The following is a 24,853-nucleotide window of genomic DNA, read 5'->3' as shown; positions in this document are numbered from 1 at the left end:
GTTTTTACCTTGGGCAGACTGTTGATGTCAGAGTGATGCAGCAGGGAGGGACAGCCTTTGAAATATAAAGATAGGTCAATGAAATGCAAGTGGGCTGCCCACTGGAGAACAGGAGGCATTCAAAACATGGTCCCCAACAGCTCCGGCTCTGTTGCTCTGCGTCCCTTCCTGTCCCCACTGCTCTTGGGCTTCAGTTTCATGTCCAAAACCTTCATCTGCTTTCCAAAAATAAGCTACTGCCGCCATGCTGAAGGGAGAAAAACAAGAAGGGCGGTATTTTTAGGGCCACTAATTCTGACCACGTGCCCGGGAGGTGAACCTGATGGCCATCGTGCAAAGACGTCTCGTCACTATGTCTTGCGAAGCTAGCATCCACTTGACATTCCCTGCTTTTGTTTTCCTGGGTTTCCTGGCTGAGATTGTCTCCTCATACCCAGTGGCAAGCAGAACAAATGGCACCCTGCTGGAGAGAGGATGGGAGTCACTCTTGTCTAGGTCTCTTGCTGGAATGTCAGGAGAGAGATCAGAAGTCAACTGGGAGACTGACTATTTGCTAGGAATCAAGCGGCAACGGAAGCTTTATTGCAATGTGGGCATTGGGTTTCACCTCCAGATATTTCCAGATGGAAGGATCAGTGGCGCTCACGCTGAAAACCAATACAGTGAGTTGCATAACAATGTGAAATAGTGCGATTGATGTCATGTCTCTAGTCTCTAGTCTCTAGTAATAACTCTTCCTAGCACTCAAAGTCTTCTTTTTTGGTATTAGTTGAAGATACATCTGTTGCCTTTTAAAATTCTCTAGGATCAATCAGCACCCGAAACCTCCAGGCTGAAACACATCCTAAATACTTCGACAAAATTAGATACCAACTTATTTTTACTTGGTTTGACATGACAGCCTCAAAAAAGCAAAGGAGTTGCGATATTTCTTTTCCTCTTACTCTTGCAGGTAGAGTCATTTTGCTGAGGCTTACGTATCTTGCAACTGACATGTTCGTGATTTGAATCCCTGTTTTCAAGAAGCTTGATTCTGCTGAGAAATTATGAAGAAATCATGTTTTTCATTTCAATGCATGATATTAATAGAATGCTTTTTTTAAAAAAATCATAAGCTTCTGTAACCAAAATGGGGTCATTTTACCTATTGAAGCTAGTGTGATCTCTGTAATTTAATGTTTTGCAGATTGTGGATTTATTCTGAAGTTTAATTTATCTTAAATGCATTGCAACCTGTTCTGAGCTTGCTAAGCATGCAGAAACTTTTCTAGGAGGACTACAAGTTATGACCTTATGACAGTGTTGCAGAGATAGTATGTTGGCACAGAAAGCACGGACACAAATGACTAGTGAGAGTGGAAGCATTTTTCCCATAAAGAGCAACTAAGTATCTCTAGGCGATGTATTGGCAAAGGAAAGCCAGTTGAAAGATCTGGGAATGCCAGTTCCCAAAAGCATGCAAGGGTACCCCCATGAAAGGGTATCCATGCAATTAATATTTAAAAGGCAAAGGAATGCTAAAGGAAACTTTTGGGGAATTCTTCAACAGGGTTGAAATAAATAGACTTTGCTTTAAGCCTATGAACTTTACTCATGCTGTTGTTGAAATGCTCCAAATAAAATGCCTTTTCTTGTTACATTGTATCATGCTTCCTATTTCAACTCAGAAAGGGCAATTCTGTAGTATTAAACTCTGTTTATGCTTATTTGAATGTTGGGCAAAAATGTCACTGGATCATAAAGTAGGTTAACACTGGGTGAACTGCATACATAATCAATTAAATGTAAACAGTTAATTGGCTAAAGGGCAGATAACTGGTGAATTGTCCTACTATTGACATTTTTAATTCCATTTATCATAGCACAATTTCTAATTATTGAAAAAGATATACTGCATAAAGTTTATATTGTAAAACTCTATAAAGCTTTTGGTAAGGATTTCTGTATTTTATTTATTTGTGTTATTTAGGCTATTTCAACACGCCCTTAAAGGGATGGCCCACTCACCGAATGCTGTCGGCTTTCCCCCTTCACTCCACATATCTCCAATTTCAAAATGATAGCAGGCTATTTGGCTTCCGTATTTTCAGTACCTTTTCTGAGAACACACCTTCCTGCGGTCCCCAAAAAGGTGCTGACAAAACCAAAACCGAACAGCCTGCTACCATTTTGAAATCGGAGATGTGTGAAGTGAAGGGGGAAAGCCAGCAGTGTTCGGTGAGTGGGTTGTCCCTTTAAGGATGTGTCGATTGGTATATTACAATGGTAATTAAGTGTCATTGGTATATTACAATGGTAATTAAGGGCAGGGCATCCATAAAATAGATGATACTCAGACACTGCATTTTTCTGCTTCTTTAGGTCTTCTGGAAATATCAACAGTCCAGCGAGGTGTGGTTAGTCTGTTTGGTGTGAGAAGCACCCTTTTTATTGCAATGAACCATAAAGGAAGATTATACGGCACTGTGAGTATAGTGAAGGTTGATTTTCAGGCAGTGGTCCATAAAATGTGTGGAAAGAGGATACTTTAAACATTGCATTTGCAGCCCAGTTTCTGCACATTAAAGAATTTTATTATATTGCAGATCAGCTGATTCCAATTCCTTTGCTGTGCATAAGAGATGGGTAGTAATAATAATAATAACCTTTTGCTTATATACCGCTCTTCAGGACAACACCACACTTAGAGCTAAACTACAAGAGACGAATTACATGAGGACACTCATGTGAAGGGAGTTGCAATGTTAGCTGGGAAGCTGAGTTTTAAAAGAGATCGGAAGACTTTGTCAATTTCCCCTCTGTACAGAGCCAGCAAAGATCACTCCTCAGAGGGTTTGTTAATTTCCTCTTTGCCTTAGGAAGGCTCTGTCAGTTTCATCTCCCCTTCTAAGAGGCCAAGAAGAAACAAACCCTCTGAGCAAGGATCTCATTGGCTCTGTAGAGAGGAGAAATTGGCAAAGCCTTTCAATCTCTTTTAAAACTCAGATTCCCAGCCAACATTGCAACTCCCTTGACGAGAGCCAGGCGGCACTGCCAAATAAATCAGGGAGTTACCAACTGGTCTCCTAACTGAGAACAGGGGAGTTCACTTTGAGCCTAATCTTGTGATTTGAGGCTTTTTTCTGTCTCTTTGCATCTGGAGCTAGTGGAAGTTTGGTGGGGGGGGGGGGTTTCAATAAATGTGAGCGTCCAAAAGAAGCTGTGATGCAGATGATTTCTCTTCTTCTCCAGTATGTAAGAAGACTAAAATGGATGATTTTCTCATGCCAAGTTCAGCTCCACTGACCTCTGTTTTCCCAACTGCTTCATCCCCCTCATAAATCTTGAAGAGGATAATTGTGTAGTTGAGAGCGGAGCTAAACAGCAAGTAGCAGCAGAAGAAACTGTTCTTGCTAACAACAGAGGCCCCAATATCACGCTTCTTGACTCCATGCAACTAACAGCAAAAATTATGGAATCTATTTTTGAAAGATTACTAGTATTGGAAAATAAAATTGATCAGCTTACACAACACACTCAGAAGCTTCTGCTGCTCACCAAAGTTAACACATCCTTGTGTAATTTGTCTCTTGTAGCTTAGCTCTCAGAGCGGTTTACAAAGTCAATGTCATTATTATCCCCACAAACAGAAACACTGTGAGGTGGGTGGGGCTGAGAAAACTCTGTGACTGACCCCAGGTCACCCAGCTAGCTTCAGGCAGAAGAGTGGGGAATCAAACCCAGTTCTCCAGATTAGAGTCCAGTGCTCTTAACCACTACACCAAGTCATACATTTAAGACAGAATCATATTGCCTTGGTCCTGGTTCACATATGCATGCACACCAGTTCATCCCTCTGTACTAGATTGCTGTATGCATGAGGACTCAGAACTGAACAGGTAAACTGATGCCATTGAGAACAGAGTCCAAACAGCCACAAAATAAACACTTTTTAAGCATTATAACTGTCACATTGATGTTAATCAGCTTTTGTTATTAAATTATTAGCTTTCTTAACTTAATTTACCTGAAAAGATGACTAGTTATTTTTCCCCTATATGTGCAGTCAAGAAAAAGAGGGGCCATCTTACATGTGCATGCAAGTTACATTTATGTACAGTAATAAAAAAACCTATTTATTTATTTTAAAATGTATTTAAAGTATTTATACACCTGCCTTTCTCACAGGCATCTCAGCATACGGGGCATCGTCTTACAAAGAGGATTTCACTGATAGGCAAATGAGAGTGACAGGCTGACACTGCAATCCCAAGCAGCGTTGCCCCAGTCTAAGCCCATTGATTTTCACTCTTCTCAGAATTGCACTGGAAGACATCTAGGGCCCTCCCAAGAGTCTAGGCCTGGACTTTTTAAAAAAAAATCCATCATTCTGAACCACAACAGTTTAATCAGGCATATCTGAAATTAAATCAGATCTACTAGTTAATTAAATTGATAGATTAATCAGTTACTTAACTTTAGTTAATTAACCCATGATGGGAGTAATTTTTAATGATGAATTCAACTTTCAAGGGCGGAAATTGAATGGGGACACACTTGGCTATTTTTTTTAAGCTAGTTTAGCTTTGGTATATGAGTCTAATACTTAATGAAAATATTCTCAAAAAAGTGGCCAAGACTTTAGTTTTGATTATAACCAAATGTTAACAATTTATTACCTACACATTTTAAACCCTAGAGGAATACTTAACTATATGAATACTTAACTAGTTAATTAGTAATTAATCCTTATTAATGCCAGTAATCATTTTCAGAATACTTTTCAGTGTACGAAACGAATAGCAATTTTACGATTGTTTGTTTTCATAACAGTTCTATGCAGTGAGTTTTGCTGAGAGAAGGTATCTTCCCTCAGAGCAGGCCTTGCTCAATAATAAAATGTCAAAGTTGCTTTTATTAAAAATTATTAGCTTAATTTATAGTTTGCCTTTCTCACTGGGACTCAAGGTGGGTTACAAATATGGTAAGAAACATTCAATCAATCAGCAACGGAATTACAAAACACAATAAAAACATTTAACAGCAAAGAATAATGCATATTACAGGCATGAGAAAGACTAGCCTGTCAATCAGTGAGAGGAGCACAAAATATGATTTAACAATTCAGACTAACTGCGAAGATTCTAAATAAAAATAATGCAGTGGGACTAGGACTGAAGAATTGGGAAAAAACCCACAAGTGAACAAAAGACTGTCCAAGGCAATGAAACAATCAATGTAGGTAACATTTATCCCTTGTATGAAACCATCAGTGTATATAATCAACATGGCCCCATCTATGGATACTTAAATCTGTGGGTTTTATTTATTTATTTACATCGTTTATAGTCACCATTCTCACTGAGATTCAAGGCAGATTACACAATGTGAGTCAGTTTCAAGGGTATTTCAATAAACAATGCAAACCTGTAAAGATTTAAATGAGCAGAAATATACAGAGTTGAAGAAATGCTGAACTGCGCATTCACAGTTCTAAGACCAAAATATTAAACAATATAGAGCTATTCAATAGGATCATACTTAAAGCGATGGATTACATAGTAGCACATAGCAGTAAAGTCTATGGTCCCTCTTTTGTTACTGATATATTTACCTTACAACACAGCCCTCCTATCTGAGTTGATTGGGGGCCACATAGAAAGAAAGGAGCTTTTTGAACAAACTTCAGGGACTCCCGAGGTTTGCAGAAAAACCTCAATTTTTTTAAAACATGAAAGGGGGTTTACAAACCCCCTAAACAGCGGAACATGCTGTCTGCACAAGTGCAGACAATGCAACCTTACCAATTGGGGAAGGGGGGAGCCAGACAACCCTGATGCAGTCTGCCCCCGCCTCTCCTTTGGAGAACCGTAAGCTGGGAAGTTTGACAACTACTCCCACCATCAAGGAATCACTGCTACCACCCCTTCAAGCAGGCGGGTTGGTGGGCAGGGGAGGGATCACAGAAGCTGCCACTACCTACACTGCTAAGCAGTGGGGAGAGGGACAGATGGATGGACATGTGGCATAGACACCACTGACCCCCCTCCCTCCAGCTGCCTCAGTTAAACTGCCTGCTGGCTTGACTCACTCACTCACTCAGACTCCTGATAGGGGGACCACAGTGCTGGTCGGTGAGGAACTAGCTGCTGCCCCTCTTTTTTCAGCCAGGCAACAGGTGGGGGCCTTAAGAGCCAACACTTCCTCCTCTCCCAATACTGAGCTGGCAGAGCAGCAGGCAGCCAGGGAAGGAAGACCGGGAGCTGCCACTTGCCCTTACTGCTAAGCAGAGGGAGGAGAAGGACGGACAGGTGGGCCCAGGGAGGATTGGGAGCCACTGCAGCTGCCTCGCCGCTGCCACCGTGTAAGCTGTGCCAGTGTGGGCAGCAGTGCAGGTGGGGAGGAAGGAGCTGCTAACACTGGCCCTCTTACTGGGAGCTGGTGAGTGAGTGAGTGAAGTGGGCAGGAAGCTAGGGGAAGGGAGCAGAAATGGCAGTGTTGCTGGCAGGCAGACTGCCTGTCAAGTGTTTTGCCCAATGGGAAAGCGGGGGTGGGAGGAGAGGGCTCCCCATTTATTCCCTCTAACAGCAAAGGTTCTAGTGAATAATCATCACCTCTAGATAAACTTATACTCAAATATAAATTGGGCAATAGGATTTACTAGTTCCAATACTTAAGAGAAGAGATGGGCACGGACCGGGAGGCGGCCACGGACCGCCGGTTCGTGGTTCGTGGACTTCCACGGACCACAAAATTTTTAACGGACCGGCCCGGTTCGAGAACCAGTTCGATTCAGAAAGGCCTTGATTTTGCCACAGATTTTCACTTGAGTAGACTTTCCCCACCAAAGATTCTCATGTAACACTCCTCGATCATCACTTTTCCAAAGAGACAAACAACAACTTCCCCTCCCCTGTTCTGACTGACCCTTACTCGTCCTTGGTGGAAGGAGGGAGACTTGTGCTCCTGTCCAGGAGAGGTGGCTGCCCACAAAACCCACCTACATGGGGTTGCATCAACAAGAGATGCCCTCCCTGGGGGCAGGGAGACCAACTCCCCATGATGGGAAATGAATGGATGTACTTGAGTGAAAGCCAACTCTGCAAAAGGAGATCATGTAGCAATTCAAAGGCCCCTTGCTGGAATGGAAGGCACGGGAGGGATGGAAAGGACGTCTTCCACACCTCGAGGGAAGGAGACTTATGCTACCCTGTTCAGAGGGAGCCACTTTGGGCAGTGGACAACAAGTCCCACCTCAGTGACGTGGTGTGTCTGCTTGCTTGGGTTAGGGGCAGGGCTCTGACCTGGGCCACTGTCCTACTTGTCACTGGACTTTGAGGATTGAGCCTCAGAGGGGGCCTTGTGCTCGCAGGAGCAGGATAGTTGCCGATGACACCCACTTCACCGAACATAGTGGCGTCAACAAAGGAAGTACACGCGGGCACTGCAGACCCCTCCCCCACACCTGGGGGAAGGGAGCAGAAGCGGACTCCCCAGCTGGATGAGGCCCTTGTGCTCACAGGAGCAGGAAAGTCACCAACAACACCCACTTCACTGAACCGAATGTGGCGGTGTCGGCAAAAGAAGGACATGCGGGCACTGCAGCCCCCTCTCCCATGCCTGGGGGGAGGGAGCAGAAGCAGCCTCCCCACTCGGAGGGGCCCTTGCGCTCACAGGAGCAGGACGGTCGCTGACGATACCCACTTCCCCAAACGTGGCGGCGTCGGCAAAGGAAGGACATGTGGGCACAGCAGCCCCCTCCCCCACAGCATATCCACCTTCCTGCCTCACCAGAAAGGATGGGAGGGACAACAGTCGTGCCTTAGACTGTTTTGTCAATATACAAATTATAATGGAAGTAGTTGAGTTTATAAAGAATAAGAGGAGGTACTTAGAAGGTACAAGGGACAGGGCTTGTCATCAGGAGGAGGATACCAGGGACAAGGCTTGTTGTCACGAGGGGGATACGAGGGACAGGGCTTGTCATCATGAGGAGGATACCAGGGACAGGGCTTGTCATTATGAGGAGGATACCAGAGACAGGACGTGTCATCAGGAGGAGGATACGAGGGACAGGGCTTGTCGTCAGGAGGAGGATACCAGGGATAGGACTTGTCATCATGAGGAGGGGGAGGGCGAGGTTCCCCCCGTTCCCAACAGGCCAAAACAGAGCGCGCTGGTATTCTTGCCGAGGGGGGGGGAAGGAGGCCACATTCGCCCGGGGAAGCCTGATCCCACAGCTACCAGGTGACCGCACCTGAAGTTCCATCTTAGCGTAAACTCGGCGGCAGCTGACCTCACCCACCTTCCTGCCACGCCAGAAAGGATGGAAGGGACAGGACGTGTCATCATGAGGAGGACACGAGGGACACTACGTGTCGTCATGAGGAGGGGGAGGAGGGGAAAGGTCCCACAGCTACTGACTGTCCTCCTTAGCCGAGGGTCCCACCGAGGGACATTGCGGCAGCGGCAGCAGATCCACCTTCCTGCCTTGCCAGAAAGGACCAGAGTTGCAGGACACATCCCCACCCAACTGAAAGAGGTCCCATCGTGGATCCACCACATTGTCAACCGACTGTATCCTTCGGTTGCGAGATCACACAACCAGGCTAACCAAAGAGAGAGCAGCACAGTAGCCGACATCATCCGACTGCCTCACCGCCAAGGTCCTCAGTTGCAGCATGACACTTTCCCAACCAGCTGAAAGAGGTCCCGTCAGTCCCGTTGACAGGGGATCCACCACATCGACAACCAACTCCACCCCATATGGTACAATCAGCTGCTCGATCGCAACCGTGTATGTAACCAAGGAGGGAGCAGTAACAGGAGAGTCCCTCGTGAAGTGGGAGTCAGGCTGGATCTGCCGTCCTGCCTTTGCAGAATGTGGGGGATGGGCAGGACAGGAGACATTGCTTGGATGGGTTAGCGTGGTTCCTGAGAGGGGGGAGATAGAAACATGACAGCAGCATCAGCAACAGAACTCAACCACCTTCCTACCTTTGCGAAGCAGACATGATTCAGGGGACCCATTCCCCCCTGGCCAGAGGGGACAGCAGGTGCCCATGCAAAGGGAGAGCTAATGCAGAGAGCCCCCCCAAAGCGAGCTGCCAGTCGCCAGAGAGTAGGTGTTTCACAGAGGCCAGTAGCAGTCTCCCCCTTGCACCTCAAAAGCCAGGCAGGAAATCTCCTCCCAAGGCACCCATTATTTAGGGAGTGAAAGGCTTAGAAAGATATCAAGCAGAGAGAGCACCCAAAGCGAGCTGCCAGTCGCCAGAGAGTAGGTGTTTCACACAGGCCAGTAACAGTCTTTTTCACAGCCTGCCCTGGACCTCAAAAGCCAGGCAGGAAATCTCCCCTCAAGTCACCCACTATTTAGGGAGTGAAAGGCTTAGAAAGAAGTGAAGCAGAGAGCCCCCCAAAGCATGCTGCTAGTCGTCAGAGAGTGGGTGTTTCACAGAGGCCAGTAACAGTCTTTTTCACAGCCTGCCCTGGACCTCAAAAGCCAGGCAGGAAATCTCCCCTCAAGTCACCCACTATTTAGGGAGTGAAAGGCTTAGAAAGAAGTGAAGCAGAGAGCCCCCCAAAGCATGCTGCTAGTCGTCAGAGAGTGGGTGTTTCACAGAGGCCAGTAACAGTCTTTTTCACAGCCTGCCCTGGACCTCAAAAGCCAGGCAGGAAATCGCCCCCCAAGTCACCCACTATTTAGGGAGTGAAAGGCTTAGAAAGAAGTGAAGCAGAGAGCCCCCCAAAAGCGTGCTGCCGGTCGTCAGAGAGTGGGTGTTTCACAGAGGCCAGTAGCAGCCTGCCCTTCACCTCAAAAGCCAGGCAGGAAATGTCCCCCCAAGTCACCCTCTATTTAGGGAGTGAAGGGCTTTGAAAGAAGTGAAGCAGAGAGCCCCCCCAAAACGTGCTGCCAGTCATCCAAGAGTGGGTGTTTCACAGAGGCCAGCAGCAGCCCCCCTGCACCTCAAAAGCAAGGCAGGAAATCTCCCCCCAAGTCACCCACTATTTAGGGATTGAAAGGCAGAAAGAAGTGAAGCAGAGAGCCCCCCAAAGTGTGCTGCCAGTCGTCAAAGAGTGGGTGTTTCACAGAGGCCATGCACCTCAAAAGCCAGGCAGGAAATCTCCCCCCAAGTCACCCACTATTTCGGGAGTGAAAGGCTTAGAAAGAAGTGAACCAGAGAGCCCCCCAAAGCGTTCTGCCGGTCGTCAAAGAGTGGGTGTTTCACAGAGCCTATTAGCAGTCTCCCTCCCCTTACATCTCATCAGCAGCCAAGAAAGAACGTGGGGGAAAGAAGGCAAGAACTCAAGCAGACAACGCCCAAAGCTGCCTTGCACCCACTGTGGGTCTGTGAGTGGGTGGGGTCAGAGCACAATAGAACCCACCGGCAACCCAGAAAAAAGGAAGAGATTTGGGGGGGGGGATTAAGCCCAAGACGAACCCAAGGACTCGAAACGCAGAAAGAAATCAGAGTAACCCGATAGTGCGGTAAAAGGATTTTTTTTAAAGTGCTCTCAAGAAAACTAGAATAGAAAGGAGAAAAAAATTAAACAGGAATGGAGAAAAGAGAAAGCTCTCTTGCACCTGAAGCCCCAAAGCCCTAAGGCACAAGCTGTGCTCTCACAAAAAAAAACCCTTCCCAACAGCAAGCAGTTGCTAAGCTTAGAAGCTAATTCGCGTCCCTGCACCAGCAAAATGGAGTGGGGCTTCGCGTGCTTTGTCTTTTATGCAGAAGGGCTGGTGATCTCTGTTTGGCTGACAGAGCTGCCAATCAAGGTTTCCTGGGCTAAGATTGGTGTGTTCCAAATGGGGAAGGTGGCTCCACACCGTTGCCTAGGAAATTGTTTGAACGGGAATCCTGGCATGACGGGCCAACGGACACACGGACAGAAAGCCCCAATGTTCGGCGCTTTCGTGAGAAAAACACAAGCCCACGGCCCGCGTGTTCACAAATGACGAACTGGTTAAGTTCATGACGAAATTAGGTCCGTTATGCGGACCGTGCCCACCTCTACTTAAGAGTCTCTTAACGAATCCCTTGATAGTTCAAACATTAGAGAGAGGTCTTACAGATTATGAAATACTGCTTAAAGAGGAGCATACTCAATATAAGGGTCATATTTCTAAAATCTATAAAATATTGCTGGATATCACTGAGAAAAAAGTGTTAGTTTCAAAAGAAATGGCAAATGGACTGCCCAGCACTAGATAGTGTGGAGTGTTGGCACCTCTTATATGTGGTCACCTCTTATATATACTAACATTATTAATATAAAATACCAATCATTTAAGTTGATCACTAGATGGTACTTTACACCCAAAAAACTTAGTCTTATTAATAAAAGGAACAGCCTTCTCTGTTGGAAAAATAGTGGAGCTATCGGATCCTGGTGGTCCTTCAGACACGTTACCGTATCCTGGGGAAAGGTAGTTGCCCAAATGAAATTAATGTCTGGATACGAGTTAGCCTTCACTCCAGAAGCAATATTATTGCACTTCTGGACAGATCCTCCATCTCTGAAGGGAAAACAGGACCTGGTGGCAATTATGTTATCATGTGCGAAACTGGCAAATTTCACCTGTGGTACTCAAAACTTTGGGAACAAATGCTTATGGCAAAGATTGTAGCTGGAATACAAGGGTAGGGGGAATAGCTGGAGAATGGAACCTATCTATTTCAACATGGTCTCCAATAATGGATTTTTTGGCTTCAAATGAAAATCTGTTTCAGCACCAAAGATTTAAGGAGTTATTGCTGGTCTAAGCATCTGACATAGTAAAGTTGGTACTAACTGGCTTACTCTTGAGAGTATATTTTTATAAGATGGTGTTCTGGGTAAGTTATTGGTTTTTTTAAAAAAAATTAGATATTTGTCCCTCCCCACTCTTTCGTTGTATATAGCTGTGGAATTGTTACTGGTGTGTTCTGTTTTATGTAATTTTTAAATTTTAATAAAGGGGGGAAGGGGAGAAAACAAAATAATGCTCTGAGTGGGGCACTAATCTGTCTAGAAGAGCAGTATATAAGAACAGTTATTATTATCAACGGAACCGGGAATTGAAGACTTGTTGCCTAAGACAATGAAAGAATCTGTGTAGGAAAAGTTTATCCCATGTAGAACTCACCTCCTGAGCTGAACCATTAGATTACATTCTACAGGAACATTCTGCAAGAACACTTTCCTGAACAATTCTGATTTGTACATTCTGCAAAATGACAGAAGTGTGGGGGCCTTTCCTGATAGCCTCAGCCAGGCCTTTCCATAATGTGGTAGCCACCACAGAGAATGCACATGAATGGGTGGTTGCCAATTTGACCTTTTAGCAGGAGGGCAACTTCAGAACGCTTTGCTCACAGAGAGGTGGTCGCATACGTGTGCAGATCCAATGCCATTAATGGCTTCTTTCTTGGGAGTAGGCCTGACTGCATAACATGGGGCTTACTTCTGAGTAGCCCTGCTTCAAATTCCTCCTAAAGTATCTGTCAGCTGGAGCATTCCATGCTAATCCTAAAGAGAGATGCTATAGTACCATGTAATATAATTCTCTCCCTCTTTCCTCACACACTTTGAAAAATAAACCCTTCTTCCATTCCTTTCTTCCACCCATCATTGCCTGCTGGTTAAGAAGTAATTTGTCTCCTCCCTGTCACCTGTAACCCAAGTTACAAACCATTTTCTTGGCCCCCACAATGCCAGAGAACTGTTGGCCCCCTATATACATAGCCCTTGCCTGAATTTTGTTTTGCAGTCACTCTAGAGCAGACCTAGGTAAGGTAAAGGTAGTCCCCCGTGCAAGCACCAAGTCATTACTGACCCATGGGGGGACATCGCATCATGACGTTTTCTTGGCAGACTTTATGTTACAGGGTGGTTTGCCATTGCCTTCACCAGTCATCTACACTTTACCCCCAGGAAACTGAGTACTCATTTTACCGACCTCAGAAGGATGGAAGGCTGAGTCAACCTTGAGCCGGTTACCTGAACCCGGCTTCTGCCAGGATCGAACTCAGGTCATGATGAGCAGAGCTTGGGCTGCAGTACTGCAGCTTACCACTCTGCGCCACAGGGCTCTAGAGCAGACCTATATATTAAAAGATACTGTGCATTCAAGTCTTGTGGATCCCTCACCAGCAGTCGTCAGCTTGACAACCCAATGTCAGAGATAAAGGTAGAGTTTGGCCCCCTCTTGAAGTTGTTCCAAAGTGCAGAGTTTTACTTTTGCTTTTCACTGCTGTGTGAGAAAGTAACGAGTTACCCTTAGAGACACTAGGCAAGGGCTTAAGTGTGTTCCCTATTCTTAATTGGCACGAGGGCCAGGTTTAGCTCTCTCTCAACTGTCTTGCATCCTACTATATAAAAGGCAAGCCGTATTGGCAACAATTCACTTTTTATCCCCGCGCACACGCACTCGAAGGCCCCTCCTGCGAGTGAGTTGTTGGCAATACGGTTTACCTTGAATGCCTCAAGGAGACTGTGGCGGCGAGGATGCCTGGCGTGGCAGTGTGTCCTTCTAGAGGCTGCCACAGTGGCCGGAAGGCCCAGTGTGGTGGCACAGCCCTTCCAAGGTCTCGCAGCAGGGGCCTGCCAAATCAGTTTTCTAGAGCCTGTTGTATTTCCCACACAACGGGCTCTGTTGCTAGTATTACATATTTGACTAATGTTAGAATGTGACATAGTGTTATTAACTAGTTTCTTTGCTTCAGGGATTTTCTAAAATAAAAAAGAATGTATTCCTGTACAACCCATCATCCAAAGAGCATCACTAATGTACAGATAAATAAAACAATATTGTCAAAACAAAATGAATAAATAAATCATATCAGATGATGAATATGCCTTACTGTCCCAATAAACAATTAAGGATGACCAAGCTTGAACAAACCAGTTATGTCGTTCCCTTCTTTGATCCTTTAGTACTTAGCTACCATAGACAATACAGCATATTCATTTAACTTGTTTTCCCATTCATTTTTCAAAGACGCTTAATGTAACATGTTCTCATAGCCACTGTCATGTGTATTTTACAATACTGCATGCTTATTGTCTTAATAGGTCAATAAAAAGATAGCAGAATCTACTGCTGATGCTTAGGTGAGCTTCAGTCAGTTGAAGTCAATGGACTTACAATGGTGTAACTCTAGGATGGCACTAAAAAAGAGCAAGAGTCCAGTAGCACCTATAAGATTAACAAAATTTATGGTAGCTTTTGTCATGAAAGTTCATACCCTACCACAAATTTTGTTAGTCTTACAGGTGCTACTGGATACTTGCTCTTTTCTACTGCTACAGACGGACTAACATGGCTACCCATCTTGATCTAGGATAGCTCTGTAAATCTTTGTCATTTTTTACATAGCCATCTTCAGCCTCTGCTCAGCAAAGTTTGAAGCTGTGCTCCAACCTAAGGAGCCTTCCTCCATCCTTAGGCTCCTCATTTTGAAGAAGACTTCAAAATGTGCTGATCAGAGTGTTAGGATCTTCAGAAGTCAACCCACTCTTTCTGTCAGACGTGCTTGTTACTGTACCAACAATTGATGGTATAACATAACACCAATTCATACATTTCAAACAGTTTGCCTGCTACTGAACACATAAAAGGAAATTATTTCTATAATTTATTTATTTTATTTTATGATTTAACTTATGTCGTTTATAGTCTGCCTTTCTCACTGAGACTCAAGGTGGATTACATAGTGTGAGATTAGTACAATCAGTGGCAAGGACAAGGGCAGGCATTTCCATGCAGTTTCAAAGACATTTCTATAAACAATGTCATAGGGTAAATGAATAAAAGTTTACAAAGACATAGCATTAGCAAGGATCCAATATGGGGTTGAAGAATTGCTGAAACAGAACATAATCAGTTCTAGGACTTACATTAAACAACATGAAGCACAGGTAGTATATAGGAGCACATATTTAAAGCAACAGATAATATGTAAGGCAACATAATGGTGAAGTCTATGGTTCCTAGCTTATTAGCAAAACATCTGAGATCCCTGTCCTACAATACCGCCCTCCTAGCTGAGAAAAAAGCCTTTTTGAATTATTCGGTTTTGCATTGTTTGTGGAAAGCCAGGAACGTAGAGGCTTTCCTGATCTCCTCAGGCAGGCTGTTCCATAGGGTAGGGGCCACCACAGAGAAAGCCCATGTATGGGCTGCTGTTGATTTCGCCCATGTACAGACTGATACCTGCAAGAGACCCTGTTCAGATGAGCAAAGCTGCCATGGAGGGACATAGGGAGGCAGTCCCGTAGATATGCTGGACCAAGGCTGTGAAGAGCTTTGTATTCCAGATTAGAAGCTATTGTCATTGCCATATCTTGCCTACATTTCTTGCCATACCTTGCTTTACCTATTCTTCATAATTAAGTCTAAATACACTTTTGTATATCCATGATATATTTCATATTGCTGGATAAATAGTGCAATCCTATGCCATTACACCCTTCTAAATCCTTTGAAGTTAATGGTCTTAGAAGGGTGTAACTTTGTTTCGGATTGCACTGTAAATGTCTTCTTAGTCCTGTCTATAACAACAACAACAAAAAACACCCTCTGGACATTGTCTAATTTAAACCGAGAAGGGAAATAGCCATCAATTATTCAATTTTTCATACATGAAGAAATGTTCTCTACAAAATAAAATGTCATACCTATATATACAGTGGCTTAGATCCATCAAAAGATTTCCATGTGCATTCCTTGCACCATTCTATATTATCAAAAGCCTTCTGGCACCTAAGAACACAATCAGTGTCTTTATTAGTCCTTGCGTAATAAATTGTATTCATGATTCTTCTAATACTGTATATTCACTGCCTAACAGTTAATAAACTGTACATTAATATATTTATATAGTACTGTAATCTGTCAGCTAAGACTGAAATAACAATGTTTGTTATTTAACAGTGAGATCATTCTATAAGAGTAACCAATGAAGGGTTTTTGTTTGGTTTCATTATTACCATCACCGCCGTAGTCTCATTCCTTGAGTACAGAAGGACACTGTTATTAAGAATCTCATTCTTAACACCAGCTAAATATTACAATAAAATATCTACAAATATATTATAACGAAACTGATAATCCATCATCCAGGTGCTTTAGTAATTTTTAACTTTTCTTCTTCCTTTATAGAATATTATAACAGATTTTGCATTTAAATTTGGGCTGTGTAAATCTTCCACATTCATGTAAGACTGTTTGGATTGCTATAATAATTCTCAGACACTTCCAATATCTATTTCTATTCTCTTGTAAATCTATTTGATAACTCACTGTTTGATATGCTAGATATGTGCCTTAGGTCTAGTTATTGCATGGGAATGTTTTATTACGTCATTGAACTGAGTGTTTTTTAAAACATCCATTCCCCAAATGAGCTAGCTCATCTTTTTTTTATTTTTTTGCTTTTCTCTTGTTTTCTGCTTCTGTAAGTGAGCTGCAATAGATATAAAATGTCCTTTAATAAAAGTTTGTTATTTTCCAAATAATGACTTAGATGTGTCTGGTTCTTGATCATCTGTTTCTAATTGGTTTTTGTTTTTGTTTTTACATTTTTCTTTCAACATATTGGGTTGGATCACTTCATCTTGCCCAATTCTTTTCCATACTACCAATGCCATCCACATGGCATTTGTGCACGTAGGTCCATTGATTCTTTACACAGTCTTTTTGGGTGGTCAAAGAAGACCCATCCTTTTTTTTAACCAGCATAAAAACTAATTGGATATAAAGCCCATGCTCTGGTAAGGATTGATGATCTAATAATAATGAGATTTAACTATGATCTCAATTTGATATTGAATCAGTCTTGGCTTCCAAAATTCTCCCCACTAATTTTTTGGCAGTGAAGCTTATGCAATGTCACACCCTTTAATGCTGAGGATGTAACTCTGTGAAGGACTGCAAGGTCAGTTACCAAAAATAGATCCGTCCTTGAAGAACACCTTTTATTTGGGGCAGAGGTAAAAGTATAGTTCTTTTCATTGGAGTTCTTATATCTCCAAATATAGCTGAAATAAATCCATATTTTCTTCTAAATAATATATGGAACTAATTTTTTAGATTATATTATGATCTAAAACTCAATTCATATCCTTTTTAAAAAATCATTCCTCTTTCTATAATTTCAAAATAATTTTGAGCCTCTGTCCATTGGTGCTTTGAGGCTTGTTGAGCCTGTGGTCACTTCTTGAATTTTGAGAACATGGAATAGCTGTAACACAGTGGTTAAGTGGTTCAGCTGCGAATCAGCACTCTACTGGTTCGAATCACTCCTTCCATGAGCTCAGTAGATGGCCTTGGGTAAGCCACTCAGCCCCAGCTCCCCAGCTGTATTGTGGGGATAATAATAACACTAACTTGTTCACTGCTTTGGGTGAAGCACTAATCTGTCTAGAAGAGTGGTATATAAGCACAGTTATTGTTGTTGTTGTTGTTATTAAATGAGTGTGACCACAAAATGGCTGCCCATGGGATGCTGAGGTCAGTCACAATGTTGAGAGGTTGCAAGTAAAGAATCCTCTTATTATAGAAGTGACTGTTTCCGGATGGATGCTCCCCGAAGACACAAAGGTGATGCCTTCTGGGTTCTTCTGAAGCACTTCTTGCTCCAATGAGGTGGCAGAAAGCAAGGAATTAAATAGGAAACAGGAAGCTCATTGGCTTGTATCATGGCACTCAACACCCACAACTACACAATAATAAATCTATTTCTGGATTTTCTAGATTGTTTTTCAATAATGAGATCCACATTTTTAAGATATAAAACTACTCCACTAAATTTTTTTACATCTGAATGCTCGAAATACTGGATTTCTTATAAAATTACCAGATTGTGTGCTGTTACCTTTAAATTTACCAAATCTTTTCCTTTTTATAATATGAGTCATTACTTATATGCTAACAGATACTATTTTATTTCATCCATTTTGTTCATAAGGCCAAGTAAATAGTAACAGTAAATAGCATCACAGAATTTTGAATCTTTATAATTTTGGGGGGATCTATAATTTTTTTGGATCTTTATAATTTTTGGATCTATAATTATAGATCCTCTGGATCTATAATTTTTTTGTTCCTTATCTAAATACTCAAAAGTGTCTCCTTCTACTACTAACTGAAACACTATTTTCATTAATGTTCTAGGTGCTATATCAGATTTAAAAACTACAATTTTAGATCCCAGTATTTTAAACACAATTTTGCCATATTAAATTCCCACTCAATTCTTCATTTTGTACCTGAAGGGTATAAACAGAAGAAACCATTTCCCCTCTAATAAGGATTAGCTATTTTGCAGTTAATCCTAAATACTGATTCTATGTACAGCTCAATTCTAAGCCCTGAGTCAGCGCCTCCGTTCGTGCATCAACATAAATGTGGCACTGCTCCACCGCTCCCTATGGACTTTTGCAGGAGAGTCATGCTGGCACAAGAGCTCAGCAAAGCGAGGCATGGCTGCTGCCAAGAGCACCTGCCCGCCATAACCCTGACAACCCCGCCCACAGCAGCCAATGTCCACACTGTTCCCCTGACAGGTAGGTGAGGGGCAAGCAGCAGCGCTGCCAATGGGGAGGCCGTGATCCCTGCTGCCCACCAACAAACCCCCCCCCGGTCGGGGAACAGGCATCCCTGCTGGGGAGGAGGGGCAAAGGTAACTCTGAAGGTGCGGATTGGACACCCATCCTTTTGCCCCTCCAGCCCCCATTTCTGATGAGGGCCAGGCTGGTTGCTGCAGCTCAGCACGCCTGCAATTCCCCCACGCCGCAGCTGCCACCACCTCAAGAAATAGGTTATTCTTCCCAGAAAAGTGGGACCAGAAAGCAGCAAGACCCAGCAAGGGTCAGTCCCCAGGTTCCGGAGAGACAGGTTGGGGGGCGGGTTCCTCTGTTAATGACAGGAACGCCTTTTGGAAACCACACGAGAGGCCAGAAGGCCCATTGGAGGTGATGTAAAAAGCACCCTCAGACTTGCGGCGGTGCCATTTGAACACATCACTGCATCACGATGTGAGAATGCAGGTTGGACCTTGAGAACCATGCCACAGTCCTGGGGTCACACACCCCAGAGTGGACTGACAGCCTGAGGGAGCAGAGAAACTGTCCTAACCCCCTCCCTGAACCAGATTTCCCAAGTGCATCCCTGCTTGCACAAACAGCAAAAAGGAGAGTGGTCCATCCTCCTGGAGGAGGAGCCCCCAAGAGCTGAAGATGTCGCTCCACATCCCCCACCTCCCAGCAGCAACTTCCTCCTTCCCCCACATTCAGCAATCATCTGCCTGTCTTATCAGATGCCAGCAGCTCAGTCTGTCAGAAAATGAAAGTCCTCAGTATTACAAGTGAGCTGGCCCAGTCCACTGCCAAGGCCAAGCCCAGTCTGCGATGTCTGGGGAAATGTCCATGGTTGGGCGCAGCTGTGGCAGCTCCACAGGTGCAGCTCGCAACCAGATGATGCGTGACCCTCTGGCAAGAAAGCGCTCTGCCTTGGGATGATCTTATCCTGTGAGGGAGGAAGTCAGAGGGCTGAGCACCCTCCCGCAACAGGGAGTTACAAACATCCAGTCAACTTGACCCACGGCCGCCACTTCCTCCTCTGTTGGGAGGGGCCCCGGCTGAGGGATTCTGAACAGAACACCCAAATAGGAAGTTGGTGCCCCCCCCCCAATAATAACATTCAATTCATATACTGCCCTTCAGGACAACTTAATGCCCACTCAGAGCAGTTTACAAAGTATGTTATTATCCCCACAACAAAACACCCTGTGAGGTGAGTGGGGCTGAGAGAGCTCTGACAGAGCTGTGACTGGCCCAAGGTCACCTAGCTGGCTTCAAGTGGAGGAGTGGGGAATTAAACCCAGCTGTGTCAAGAGTAGTTTTCTGGGCAACTGCCTCTGTGGCAGGCAGGGGCTGCGGCCACTGCCCCCTCCATTGCTAAGCCTCACCTGCAGAGGCTGGCAGGCAGGAGAGTTCAGATGAGGGGGGGCTGCTGGCACAAATCAGAGAGGTGGGTTGGCCGCCACCCCAGCTCCTTCTTACCTGTCAATGATCCCTCGTTCCTTCCCAAGCAGGGACTCCAGAGTCAGATAACCTGCAAGGGGACTTGTATGTTTACTGTTAGTTAGTCAGTCTGGATTTTGCCCTTCTTCCCTTGAGCGAGTGCAAATTTCCACTAAAGTCTCCCCAGTGCACTCCTGACCTGCCACTGTAAGTACCCACTCTACTGCCTCACGCACAAAGTCCCAGCACAGCCTCCACCTGCCAGCCCACTTCCCTGAGTTCATGAGAGGTGCAACTGGAGGTTTTCTAAGGTGCCTGGGCAGATGATTGGGCGTGGGGGGGGGCTCGCCCACCCTGGAAGCACATGTGGATTGGTCCCTATGGTCGTCGCCACCTTATGCTCTGTTTAGGCTGTATGGGCACTGGCGCCGGTGCAGGAACTTGTGCCGCACTTACGCCTTCACCCAGCTGCGAAGCATGCCCGCCAGCGGCAACCCATCTGCGCTAGTGCGCCTTAAGCGGCTGCAGGCAAAGAGGAAGTGACACTCACGTAAATGCCATTTTTGCCCATGCAAGCTTTAGTTCTCTCTCTATGCACTTTCCACCCTCCCGCTTAGGATTGCACTGTGAATTTTAGTCACTGCTCATCTTTAAAGGACATCAGATGATCTCTAACTTTTGAAGAACCCCTCTAAATATTTATTTTGTTCATTTGATACCATAAGCATTAGCTTTCATTTTGACCTCTTTCCACCTGTCTTTCTTGAAGTTTTTATTAGCTGTTCCGTGATTTCTACTGCCTATTTTATTTTCCATGCAGTCTTTGCTTTTACCATCGGTTTGCTTAACTTAATCCAATATTTGTTCATATCATGCAATTTTAAAATTTAATACTCTTCACTTACTGTCAGCCTGTTGTATTCTTTCAAATTTTTCACACATTTTGTTTAAAAAAACTACTATCTTAATTTTAATTTAAACTTCTGGAAAATACTAAACTTATCTTCTGGAGACATAATAATATTAACAATAATAATATTCAATTTATATACTGCCCTTCAGTACAACTTAATGCCCACGCAGATTAGTTTACAGAGTATGTTATTAATATCCCCACAACAATCACCCTGTGAGGTGGGTGGGGCTGAGAGAGCTCTGGAAGAGCTGTGACTGACCCAAGGTCACCTAGCTGGCTTCAAGTGGATAAGTGGGGCATCAAACCTGGTTGTCTAGATTAGAGTCCTACCGCTCTTAACCACTACACCAACCTGACAGCAATAGAGTTCAGTTCAGGGCCAAATAAGAAACACAGATCTGAATCCACTTCCTGGAAGTCCGTCCCCAATGTTTTTTTTCTCCCACCTGTGTTATGGCAAAGAAGTGAGCTTAGCTGGAGGAAAAGTCTCACCGGCAGGGACAAGGGGCGTGGAAGTGGTGGCGGCGAGAGAGCAGGCCATGACCACCGCAGCTCGCTCTCTTGCTGCAGCTGCCACTGCCCCTGTGCTGCCTGCGCCGGCAGGGACAAGGGGCCTAGTGGTGGCAAGAGAGAGAGAGAGAGAGAGCTGCCCGCTCTTTCTGCCCTCTCCAGTGCACGTGACATTGCCACACAGGTGCCTTTAACCCTCCGTTATGTCACTTCTGGAAGCGGTCGCAACAGCAAGAGCACTGAGGGGGTAGGAGCCAGCATCCCAGTCTCCCACTGGGAGACTTGAGGGACCTGGCAACCCTAGGATAAACACAGGAGGAAACAAAGAAAGGGAGGGGGACAAAGGAGAACAAAGTTGAAGAGAAAAGGAGTATAACTCACATTCTAGAGATCTCACATCCTAGAAAACAAGAGAAGTTCACACAATCAAGATTGTCTCTGGGCTGCCGCAAATATACCAATAGAATACTTGAACAGATTTGGTGACACTGGCAGTTGTCAGAGCAAAGGGAGCTCCTGAATTCACAGTATGCTTCTAAAGCAAGTTTCCTGCAAGTCTTGCATTTGAGTACGGATCTTCTAAGGGAACGTCACATCCCAATTTTCACAGATTGAAACCTCTAAGGGAAAAAGCTGTCTAAACTCTATATAGAAAAATATGACAAATTCTCCTCACCCCAAAGCCAACCTTCTAAAACAGAGATTATTCCCATAGAAGCAGTTTTCCAAATCCTCTGACTTAATTCTATAGAGTTCTTTCACTTTCTGTACAGCATGCACTTCAGAACAAAGTGTCAAAGCTAACTTCGGCTGCTTCCACACACGTTGTATAATCCACTTTCAATACTCTTTAGTGAACATTTGGAACTGCTTTTCCATGTGTGAAACAAAAAAATCCACTTCCAAAGGCTTGCTAAAGTGCATTGAAAGTGTGTGTGGAACGTGCATTCAACGTGTGTGGAAATGGCCTATGTCATCACATCTTGAGTAGCTGATTGCTTCTTCCGGTTTTCCTCTGTTGTGGTCACTACCTTGTCAGTTCACTGTCACTGTTTCTTATGTTGTCCTCAGCCCCTCTGAGGGGGAAATAAAAGGCTTTCCAGTTATTTTTAGGATTAAAGGAACCTTATGTTTATCTTTAGCCCATTACTCCATAAGCAGAGCTTTTGGTGCATTTGTGCAAGATACAAAGGTCAAAATCCAGAGCTGGAAAGGTGAGAGCAGAATCAAGGCATCCACTGCCCAGGGCTAGCGCCACTGCCCCCTTCCCCTTGCACAAAGACACCTACACAAAATAAATAACCTCAGTTTGCAAAACATCAGTACAATGTTATGGGTTGGAGCATTTCCACTTAACGTCAACCAGTTTTCTTTATTAGTCTTCATATGGCTTTTGTCCGTGCTGTTGGAATATAGGCTGCAAGGAGTGACATTCAGTCATGGGGTTAATGTGTTTACCCAGTGTACTCCCTGCTTGTAATGACCTGTAACCGAGAAGGTGGCTGAGTTTCTCCATTCTGCCTTGAAGTTGCGTCAAAGGATATCACGGAGTTAAGCTCTAAATGTATTTTTGTATTTGTAATACAGCAATCTTTTAACTTCGTTCTTTCCTTTTGTAAGTGGATAACTTGAATTGCTGCTATATGCCAATAAAGGCTAACTTGACTTGACTTGACCTGGAAGAAAACCTGGCAGAGAGCCAATAGCCTTATCTATCTGAAAGCCTGGGAAACTGAGGAACTACCATTGGTTAATAGGTCAGGTGACGTCCTCTCCTGGGGTCAAGAAGAAGCAGAATCTCCATTTTTACTTGTGTGGTATTTGAAGTGTAAAGATGTAGGGAATAGATTTCTTTGTTTTGTAGGAATCTCAGGTACCTTTTTCTTTTACAAGTAAATGTTTCTTAAAAACAAACAAGCATCTAACTCTCTATTGATCAAGATCCATTGCAACTCTGAATTAAAACTATTTTAACTCACTTTTTCCCAACACGCTCAAGTCTAATGAATACACAACATAGACTTTTTCCCATTCCAAATGGCATTTGGACATGCTCATCCTGGATTCCCTAACATAGCCTTGGGGGGAGTGGTCAATGGGAACCCACCTCTCCTCCTTTTTTAACTGCATAAAAATTGGTTGGATCCAAACCCATATGTCTGTGTGCATACCTCTGGCTACCTGAATTATCTTATTTACTAGTTATTATAAATAGGTAGATGCAATTTAATAACTGACTGGCTTCATAAGAAACCCCTGATCAACATTTGACCAAGTTGGAGCTATCATGTGGTTAATCCAGCAAAGTGCCATTGTCGCTGCCTACTTTTCAGGCTGGCCCAACCTCACACCAGAACATCTGCCGTTGTTTATACCTCATCGGGGCATCTGGGACTAGCAGCAGGAGTGTAATAATAATAACATTCGATTTATATATACCGCTCTTCAGGTCAACTTAACACCCACTTAGAGAGGTTTACAAAGTGTGTTATTATCCCCACGACAATCACCCTGTGAAGTGTGTAGGGCTGAGAGAGCTGTGACTGACCCAAGGTCACCCAGCTGGCTTCAAGCGGAGGAGTGGGGAATCAAACCTGGTTGTCCAGATTAGAGTCCTGCTGCTCTTAGCCACTACACCAAACTGGCTGTAGATCCCAGAAACCCAAAGAGGTGGCTATTTACCTGCAAGGCCACTGCCTGAGGAAAACAACCAATTCCCTTAATGTGGTATTGTTTCTTCGTCAACAGATGATGGAAATGATTTTATACAGTGATGACAAATAAAAACAAAAGCAGTTACATGTCGCATTCTCACTGTCTTTCTGTCTTCTCTCCATTCAGGCAACTTTTCAAGACGAGTGCAAATTCAGAGAAATCCTGCTTCCCAATAACTACAATGCCTATGAATCTTTCCCCTACAGAGGCTCTTACATAGCACTCAGCAAATATGGGAAAGTGAAGCGAGGATGCAAAGTTTCTCCTGCTCAGACAGTCACACACTTTTTACCCAGATTGTGAGTGTTAAAGAATTCTGTTTCATTTTGCACATGTGAATAATCTCCCAGGTAAAGTATTGATCTTCACTCTTCTGTAAATATATGTATATCTGAAGGAAATTATTTGAACTGGATCCATTGTACAGATACTCAATCAGGTGACGGTTTGCTAACTTCATTACAACACTTTCCGGATAAGAAGTACTTTGCAAGACACACAAAAAGTGATTGAGTGGGGCTCCCCAGGAGAGTGTGTTGCAGCATGGATATGCTTCTTGTAACTAGTGCGGTTACACTGAGACTCTGACAGAAGAATCACAGCTCTCTGAGTTTTTTTAACAAGTGCCATAGATCATTTGTCATCTCCCTCAACTGCCATCTTTTACTTCAGTGGCTTTCATTATATTGTTATCATAGTACTAGTTTTCAGCTGGTGTTCCTGATG

At 44.1% G+C, this 24,853-nt stretch overlaps 1 protein-coding gene across 1 annotated transcript; it reads left to right on the top strand.

The window, feature by feature from the left end:
* Nucleotides 1-322: 322 nt before the first annotated feature.
* Nucleotides 323-24,430, top strand: FGF6 (fibroblast growth factor 6). The gene is made up of 3 exons (XM_055000900.1): nucleotides 323-662; nucleotides 2,362-2,465; nucleotides 24,254-24,430. Exons 1-3 carry the CDS (start codon nucleotides 323-325, stop codon nucleotides 24,428-24,430), a joined length of 621 nt encoding a protein of 206 aa, XP_054856875.1.
* Nucleotides 24,431-24,853: the final 423 nt, after the last annotated feature.

This window comes from Eublepharis macularius, chromosome 16, assembly GCF_028583425.1.
Source record: "Eublepharis macularius isolate TG4126 chromosome 16, MPM_Emac_v1.0, whole genome shotgun sequence".
In the NCBI taxonomy this organism is placed as follows: Eukaryota; Metazoa; Chordata; class Lepidosauria; order Squamata; family Eublepharidae; genus Eublepharis; species Eublepharis macularius.
Note: the sequence above shows the minus strand (reverse complement) of the source record. Positions and strands in the feature narration are given on the sequence as shown.

Bases quoted from the DNA above. Each gene is read 5' to 3' on its own strand.
- FGF6 (XM_055000900.1), top strand. From the start codon at position 323: ATGGCCATCGTGCAAAGACGTCTCGTCACTATGTCTTGCGAAGCTAGC. The intron at 663-2,361 runs GTGAGTTGCATA...CTGCTTCTTTAG, and splicing joins TCACGCTGAAAACCAATACA to GTCTTCTGGAAATATCAACA. The intron at 2,466-24,253 runs GTGAGTATAGTG...CTCTCCATTCAG, and splicing joins AAGGAAGATTATACGGCACT to GCAACTTTTCAAGACGAGTG.